Raw genomic sequence first — 9,846 nt, forward strand, 5'->3', positions numbered from 1 at the left:
CAAATCTCTACTGCGCAGACTCTGGCTCCAAATGACGTCATTTACTCAAGATGGCAGCGGCCATACTGAGATGCTTTGACTTCACTTTTCTATAGTGGAAGGAATAGGAGACACGTCGTCCATCTTTTTTACATTCTATGTGTGAGACGCGAGTGCAGCAGTCATATTTGTCCGTCTAAAAATGAGCTGAATTTGCGTTCTGTGTGAATGGCTTGGTTTCTGTTTTAACCTAATTAAGATCAGCTACTATATTTCTCTAATATTTTGAATGAATAACGCAGCAGCGGCGCGTTTACATCTTGTGCGCAACTGATGACGCTCCCTGACGTACACCTAACATTCGATTGTACTATTTTTGCATTCAAATGCAAATGTTTATTTTAAATTCGACTAATATTCATTTTTTTATTCACCATCTCCTCATCACAGGCAGGCACAGCACTCATGTTCATGTTTGTGTGTGCTGTCTGTGTCACTCATAGCACGTGCCTATATCGAAAAACATTTCTATCGTCATCGAAGGTGTACCGTCGATATATATCGATACCATTTTATCGCCCAGGCCTACTGACTGAAATAATTATGTTAATAAACCATCAAGAACCAACAAGGCCAAATATTTAATAAAACTCCAGTGGTTTGGTTTTGTGTCAGCTTTAGTCAAACCCATCTTTTACACAATATATTCTGCTGCTATATTAAGTGGAATAATTACAATATTTACAGTGATGTAAATATGCATGCACACACAGTAAAACCATTGGGTTGGAGATAAATCATATACAGTCAAACCAAAATTTATTCAGACACCTTCAACATTTCTCACATTATCACAGTTTATTCGCTATAGTTTAGAAAATGGTAATAAAATATGACAAGAACTCAGAGTTAAACTGTGTCAGAACAAATTCATCTTGATAATGTCAGATAACTTTGATAGAAAGGTATGTAATGAATTAGGTTGAATAGCTGTCAGCGGTTAGAAGTTAATTTAAGTACACAATTAGATAATACCAATTTAGGTCAACCAATTGCCAAGTAATGCTTAATTTTGTTCAGTCTGTGGTGTAAAAAGGTCCCATTAGCAATGAAAGGAAAACACTTAAAGAGCAGGTCATATGGTATTTTAAAGTGTCCTAATATTGTGTTGGAGTCCCCTACAACAGGTTTAAATGCATCTAAGGTCAGAAAACATTGTAATTTTCTCAGAATATACATTTAATATTAGAGTCATTTGCCAATGATTTCTAAACGATTCGTTCCAAGCAAGTTCGGAGCAAACCCCTCCCTTCCATAAGCCTACTCTGCTCTGATTGGTCAGTTGGCCAAGCCTGCTGTGATTGGCACAGAGAGGAGTCTCTGGCACCAGAGAGGCGCTAACATTGACAAAGCACTTTTGCATAAAACAATAATATAGTGCTCCAATCCGCTCTTATAATAATGACATAAAATACAAAAACACTTATGCAAGCGGTAAGCGTGAAGCTGTGTGCAGCAAAAATGACGCGAATACTGAGGAAACGATGGATGGGTTTCACGCGAAAGTAAAGTAAAAGACCACTTCTTAAACCAAAGGTGAACATGTTGGTATTTTTGTGGGACAAAAACATGCAAGCACTGTCACCGACAGCAAGTTTAGTTTTACTTTTCTTTTTGTTTTCATTTTGAAAAGCTTGTTATCTCTGCTGTTTACCTCACGTTATGCTATGGAGGCTCTCTTTTTTATTTATTTGATTCCTCAGTGTTTGCTAAACATTCTGTAATTTATTAGTCGGTATATAATACAGCATGTGGTGTATGTCATGCCTCGTCTTATTCGTTTTTGTTAATAAAAGTTTTATAAGCTAGTTTGTCATTGTATCTTAGGTCACTATAATCGTGATAAGAAATTTTCATACCGTTACATCCCTAGGCAACAGGCAAAAGATTAGAAAATATGATGACTCGTTAAGGTGATTCAGAACCGACTCGCTCTTTTGAGAGACAATATCTTTATTTAGCATGCACTTTTTTGATTAACAACTTTGCAGAGTGTTTTCATTTAAGGATAGCTACGTTATAAACTGCAAAAGATATATTTTTCAAAAACCCATATGACCTGCTCTTTAATCTTCGACACAAAGAATTTAATATTATTAGTGAAATGTACTCAATTATTTTAAGTTTTCAAAAGTCTGTGATTTTAAGTAAGGTCTGTTTGTATTTGACTTTGAATTATCTTGTACAATTAAAGGTGGGGTAAGCGATTTTTCAAGTTTTTCATTCCACTGTTAAAGACAATTAAAAAGGTTGAAATAATGTGGTCTGACGACTTCAACAAAAAACAAAAACATCAATTAACAACCTCATAGCTCACAGTAGGCCTGTCTTTAACGATTTAGAGGTTATTGTTAAAAATCAATTCCCCTATGGAGAAAATAAATGAATGGGATTTTCACTTCCAGAACCTGACTGTTGTGCTATATAGAGCCAGATGGTTCAAAGAAAAGAAATGTTCAAGATGAGCAGCAACTTGGTGTTGATCTGTCAATGTCCGTGTTATTACAGAGGTCTGATATCTGATGGCACATTCAATTACACTGACATATGTGACATATGAGACACATTTGATACTCTGCCAAAAAATGGAAGTACACTTGTAGTCTTTTACATTTGAAGGATGTCTAATTAAAATGTCACCACGAAAACAATATGATGTGTGCATGAGACAAGAGCAAGTGAAGTCTCAGTTTAGGACAGCATGCTATTGATTTCTGACACAGCTACTGACCTCTAAAGATCTGAGATTCCATAGTAGAGCTATAATATCTTTAGAGAAAATGATCTTGTAACATTGTAACCGCCTAAGGGAAAGATTTTGTTACATAATTTCAACTTTTTAATAACATCATGAAAGTGAGAGCTTCTTTACTCTCTGTCAATAAATTAAAGTAATGTATTGCCATTATCTAATAATGCAGGAGTCATTAGAAAGACATCCTTTTGTGGAGGATGTCCTTGTTCTTGTGACTGCCTAATGGTTAACTTTTTTGATATCTTAAAGGGATAGTTCACCCAAAAATGAAAATTCTGTCATTAATTACTCACCCTCATGTCGTTCTAAACCCGTAAAGACCTCCGTTCATCTTCGGAACACAAATTAAGATATTTTTGATGGAATCTGACAGCTCTCTGACCCTCCCATAGACAGCAATGTAATTACCGCGATCAAGGTCTAGAAACGTAGCAAGGAGATTGATAAAATAATCCATGTGACATCAGGGGTTCAACCGTAATTTTACGAAGCTACGAGAATACTTTTTGTATGCAAAGAAAACAAAAATAACGATTTTATTCTACTATTCGTCTCCTCCGCGTCACCCTGGTGCCATTTTGGAGAATATCCACTGAGCTAGGGCTGGGTGATAAATTGATAACGATAATTATCGCGCGATATAAATTTCCTCGATAAACAATAACAAGAGGTCGATAAATTTTAAATATAATGTTTACGAGGCAAAGGCGGAACGAAAGAGCGCAACTCATTTGAAGCGCGTCACTCGGACCATTTATCCGCTTGGATCAAAGTTTAAACGGCGGCGCAGCGCGAGCTTCACTAGAGCAGATGAGTTCACTCGCTGAGGAGTCTCGATCAAACGGTGCTGTGTGAGATCCAGTGTGAAGCGCTTGCATTCAGCGAAGAACACAAATAACTCTGTTTACAGCCAGATGTAGGCCTGTAGATATATTTTTCAAAAACCCATATGACCTGCTCTTTAAGCAAAACGTGGTCAGTAGGTCAAAAGTGTCTGAGTAATCGTCCCATATTTATTATCAATTTGACAGGTTTTTGGGGTATAATATGTCACAGTATACATCGCTTCATCATCACTTACATAAATGAAGTATAGTGTCCTGCAGCCACTAGTAAAAATACATAAAAAATTATATCTGCTGTCTGAATAATTTTTGGTTTGACTGTATATAAACTGATATACTATTGTTGACTATGAAAGAAATGGGAAATACTGCGGGAAGCAGAAGCTCTAAATCAACAACTTTTACGGAAACATGAGTAGAGGCAAAACTGGCTGAACTTGTTTGTTCTCTGTGATAAGCCAACACAAGAGGAAAGACCACATCAAGTTGTCACAAAATAACTATCAAACTCGACAAAATCACTGGATCTCAAAGCAGGTCTCATATGACGTCACAGCTATCATGATGATAATGTCCATGGACATTAGAGCTGCACTGCAATGATCTGTCAATTTACAGCATGTCCGTGTTATTACAGAGGTCTGATATCTGATGGCACATTCAATTACACTGACATATGAGAACTTCCCATCACATTTGATACTCTGCCAAAAAATGGAAGTACACTTGTAGTCTTTTACATTTGAAGGATGTCTAATTAAAATGTCACCACGAAAACAATATGATGTGTGCATGAGACAAGAGCAAGTGAAGTCTCAGTTTAGGACAGCATGCTATTGATTTCTGACACAGCTACTGACCTCTAAAGATCTGAGATTCCATAGTAGAGCTATAATATCTTTAGAGAAAATGATCTTGTAACATTGTAACCGCCTAAGGGAAAGATTTTGTTACATAATTTCAACTTTTTAATAACATCATGAAAGTGAGAGCTTCTTTACTCTCTGTCAATAAATTAAAGTAATGTATTGCCATTATCTAATAATGCAGGAGTCATTAGAAAGACATCCTTTTGTGGAGGATGTCCTTGTTCTTGTGACTGCCTAATGGTTAACTTTTTTGATATCTTAAAGGGATAGTTCACCCAAAAATGAAAATTCTGTCATTAATTACTCACCCTCATGTCGTTCTAAACCCGTAAAGACCTCCGTTCATCTTCGGAACACAAATTAAGATATTTTTGATGGAATCTGACAGCTCTCTGACCCTCCCATAGACAGCAATGTAATTACCGCGATCAAGGTCTAGAAACGTAGCAAGGAGATTGATAAAATAATCCATGTGACATCAGGGGTTCAACCGTAATTTTACGAAGCTACGAGAATACTTTTTGTATGCAAAGAAAACAAAAATAACGATTTTATTCTACTATTCGTCTCCTCCGCGTCACCCTGGTGCCATTTTGGAGAATATCCACTGAGCTAGGGCTGGGTGATAAATTGATAACGATAATTATCGCGCGATATAAATTTCCTCGATAAACAATAACAAGAGGTCGATAAATTTTAAATATAATGTTTACGAGGCAAAGGCGGAACGAAAGAGCGCAACTCATTTGAAGCGCGTCACTCGGACCATTTATCCGCTTGGATCAAAGTTTAAACGGCGGCGCAGCGCGAGCTTCACTAGAGCAGATGAGTTCACTCGCTGAGGAGTCTCGATCAAACGGTGCTGTGTGAGATCCAGTGTGAAGCGCTTGCATTCAGCGAAGAACACAAATAACTCTGTTTACAGCCAGATGTAGGCCTGTCACGATAACAACTTTTTGTTGAGCGATATATTGCCCCAGAAATAATTGCAATAAGCGATATTATTGTCATTTTAAGCCACTGAATATATAATCATAATGTAACAGCATAATAATGCAAGAAGTCCTACACACTTCCAAATGACAACAAACTTTTAATTTTTAAGAATATTTAGATCATGGAAATTAAGTATCAAAATATTAGATACATGTTAGATACATGTACATATATTGTGCGATAAGTCGATATATTGATTATTGCGACAGGCCTAGCCAGATGAAACACAGCGCTGACAAACAGGAGAAACACTGCGCAACGATACAGTCAGAAGACTTTTTAATCTACAAATTGCCATTATTTACCATAGATTTACTGTAGCAATAACTACAGGCCGGTGGAGTAAATGCTAATGCGCGACACCTGCGCCACTCACCGGTCTCGAGTCCCACGGAGGAGCTCCGGAAGGATAAAAGGAGGAGTGACGACAGTGTTGGACGAGAGAGGACCAGGCCTGGGCTTTATTTTGTTTTGTGTGCGGCAGTCATTTAAAGTTTTCTTTAAATGTTCGCCGGTTCCCGCTTTCTTCTTCCCGAACTACGAACTTTGCTACAAACATAAATCTACATCTGCATCCTAACTTAAGCTACTATTAAATGTGTATTTCTAAGAGACAAAAAAATGTATATTATTATTAATATTATCAGGCAACACAAACCTGTTTCTTGATTTGAAACAATATTACTCATTAGAACGTACAGAACTAAGAAATTATTTTTTTCTATTAAGATATTTATTTTGTTAACGAAAAATGACTGGAAAAGTGTAAAGAATTCAAAAACGTGAAGTGTTTGTCGTGGTCTGACCATAAAGAATAGTTTAAAACCACAGTTAACCGTCTGGTTTTTACAACTTTCACATTGGAGCAAAAATCTGCCTTTAAACTTGAAAGAAATACAAATTTGACATTTATCGTGATAATTATCGATATCGACAGATAATGTAAAAAAAAAACATTATCGTGATAATTTTTTGGCCATATCGCCCAGACCTACACTGAGCCATCTGCGTGCCGCAGCTGACACAGAATAGCATACACTGTTTACGTTCAGTGGATATTCTCCAAAATGGCACCAGGGTGACGCGGAGGAGATGAATTGTTGAATAAAGTCGTTATTTTTGTTTTCTTTGCATACAAAATGTATTCTCGTAGCTTCGTAAAATTACGGTTGAACCCCTGATGTCACATGGATTATTTTACCGATCTCCTTGTTACGTTTCTGGACCTTGATCGTGGTAATTACATTGCTGTCAGAAAGCTCTCAGAATTCATCAAAAATATCTTAATTTGTGTTCCGAAGATGAACGGAGGTTTTATGGGTTTGGAACGACATGAGGGTGAGTAATTAATGACAGAATTTTTATTTTTGGGTGAACTAACCCTTTAAGAATGTAGAGGAATTTGGATACCTCTGTGTGTGCATTTAAGATAAAAATCTATCTATCTATCTATCTATCTATCTATCTATCTATCTATCTATAACACATTTCTGTCTGTCTCAGTACGCCGCCAGCTGTAGTTCAGAGATGCTGTCAGGTCTCTGCGGCTGATTCTGGTGTTTCTCTGTGAGTCTGTGTTAGTTTCTTTCTCTGGGTTTGGTCAGTGCAGGTATTTCTGACCCACTGGCGCGTTCAGACGCTCATAAATACTCGTTATCACCCACAATCTAATAAACGTCCTAAAGCTCCTCCAGCACTTCCAGGAATGTGTGCTCATCTTTCTAAATATTGTTGTTCCTCGTTGAACATCATATTTACTCCCTTTTTTTTTAGGATAATGAAAAATCATGATGTTTGTGCTTTATCTATAACAGCTTTTTGTAACATTGTTATCTCATCTGAGGCCCAGTGATACAGAAGAAAATAATAGTAGTATTATTATAAATAAAAGTAATAAACAACCGTGCACAAATATTGTGGCAACTTTCTTTGACTTAGTCTATGACTTTATAAGTAATGGTTTTTATGACATCAAGGCTCCTTTGAGAAAGGTTTCAGAATGAGGTTTTCTTACCTTCTGGGCTGAGATCGGCGGTCATCTTCCCCACTGCCAGACTCCTTTAAAACAATAAATAAAAGGAAACAGATTTATTATTTGTACTGATCTGTAGCCTAATATACTACCTCTGGTTGTAACTCTCATGCTAAACAATATGATGAAACTGCAATGTAAAGATTAGCATAAAATCAATCTTTAATACTTTTAAAAAATCAGTTCATGCAGAGACAGAGCATCCACTAAAATTTAGTGTTGTATTTTAACTTCACAAGGTTAGCTTTAGTTGAAGTTAACTTAATGTTGTATTTTTGCTTAAAAATATTTTTTATATTTCACAAAAATTTAATTGAGCTCAAACACTGATTGACAAATGCCCTGTAGTACCACCGTGGTACCCCATTGATTAGGGCTGGACGATATGGCCAAAATTTATATCACAATATATTTCTTAATTTCGGTCGATACGATATAATTCCGATATCGATATGAACACTATTAAAAAAGCCTCATAAAAACTGCCAAGAACACCCACAACAGATGTCTGTACCTACAAACTTATGAAAAATTAATTTGCCAAGTCTATGAAACCTCTTCCTATAAAACTATTTAATGTTCACCTTTTATTTGTATTTAGCCTTCATACAAACAAGAAATGTGAAATCAATGTCAAATAAACATCTCAGACTCACCTTATTAATTATTATATTTAACTTCAAACTATAGGCTAACATACCAGTCAAAAGTTTTTGAACAGTAAGATTTTTAATGTTTTTTTTTTTTTAATAATTCTCTTCTGCTCACCAAGCCTGCATTCAGCTTTCTTGCCAGTGATCAATACATTTTAAAGAAACAGTTCAGAGTAGCATAGCATCTTTATCCAGATAGTAGAACATAGACAGACAAAGTAAGTCACAATATCATATTAAGAAATAGTGTGATAAAGGTTGACAGGATATTTGGAAGCTTGCTTTTCTCATGGCACAACAAGCTCTCTAAACACTGAAGAAATTTCCACCAGCCTACTTGTGTGGAATAAAAATTCTATTGCAAAAACAAGAGTCACATCAGTATTAGGCCTAATTTGAAATGCATTGCATCTGTAAGACTGAGATTTGCCATGTTCGGAAATACATTGAATGCAAAAAGACGGGTTATCACAGAACAAATTATTTCAAGCAACTCATGACAGACATGACCCTAGATGGGAATGATTTTGCATAAACACAAATGAAAGCTCAGTGTTTTGCATTATGGAAATGTTTTGGTCCATGAAATCTGTGTTTGAATCATTTGGTTTTTTGAGCAGCAAATGACTGTCAATCCAGACCTCCAAAATATTTGACTATCCAATGCATACCTTAGTCATAAGCACAGTTCACACGAGAGTATAGTCAAAGCACAGTACAGCAAACCAAGACCAGACTAGTATTAACTTGGTGCACCGTAGAAATCAAATTTCAGGAGACTCACAAGACACTCTCACATGAGATTTCTCACAGATATCACATGATACAAGATCTTAGAAAGACAACAAAATTAATGCATATAAGAGATAATACTTGTCCACTGCTTACTTAACAGAACATGTTTAGCAAACAGGTTGGAAGTCTTTTTGAAGTGTACTGCTCAAGAAGATAATAGTGAAAGTAGATATTGGTTCCTAGAACCTGAAACCGAACCTTCAACCTCTGTAATACTGACCCAGATTTTAGCAGCACCATCATGGCTGCAGTTTCGGCAACTGAATAGACAACACTGACATGTCATTCAACTCAGTAGTGGTAAAAATGAATTGCATTATAATAGGTCTTGCCTTTTACCCTTACATACAAAATGACCTACGAATGCTAACATTCCTCTAGGCCAAGTGAATTAGATGGCTGTCAAAGTTAAAGGATTAGTTCACTTTCAAATTAAAATTTCCTTATAATTTACTCACCCCCATGTCATCCAAGATGCTTACGTCTTTCTTTCTTCAGTCGAAAAGAAATTAAGGTTTTTGATGAAAACATTCCAGGATTATTCTCTTTATAGTGGACTTCAACGGCTACCAAATGGTTGAAGGTCAAAATTACAGTTTCAGTGCAGCTTCAAAGGGCTCTCTACACGATACCAGATGAGGAATAAGGGTCTTATCTACACTGTAAAAAAAAATAGTAATCTGTAGTTTTTACAAAATAATTTTGGCAGCTGTGGTTGCCAGAATAATTTAGTAAAAAATACAGAAAAAGCCGGCGGTTTTAATTTCAAATTTTGGCTTTTTCTTTCTTTTCTTTTTCTTTTTTGGGGGGATTTTTTTCATGTTTTAAATCATTTCAAATATCAGTATTCAACGTTTTATAT

At 36.1% G+C, this 9,846-nt stretch overlaps 1 protein-coding gene across 1 annotated transcript in view; it reads right to left on the reverse strand.

Moving 5' to 3' along the window:
* The window catches only part of LOC107689202 (protein phosphatase Slingshot homolog 2-like), a 34,920-nt gene that overhangs the window by 22,403 nt on the left and 2,671 nt on the right, over positions 1 to 9,846 (reverse strand). The window contains exon 2 of the mRNA XM_016487134.1: positions 7,519 to 7,562. Within this exon, the coding sequence (XP_016342620.1) occupies positions 7,519 to 7,562 (44 nt within the window). The remainder of the gene's footprint in view (positions 1 to 7,518; positions 7,563 to 9,846) is intronic.

The sequence above is a fragment of the Sinocyclocheilus anshuiensis genome, unplaced genomic scaffold (assembly GCF_001515605.1).
Source record: "Sinocyclocheilus anshuiensis isolate Anshui unplaced genomic scaffold, SAMN03320099.WGS_v1.1 scaffold966, whole genome shotgun sequence".
NCBI lineage: Eukaryota > Metazoa > Chordata > Actinopteri > Cypriniformes > Cyprinidae > Sinocyclocheilus > Sinocyclocheilus anshuiensis.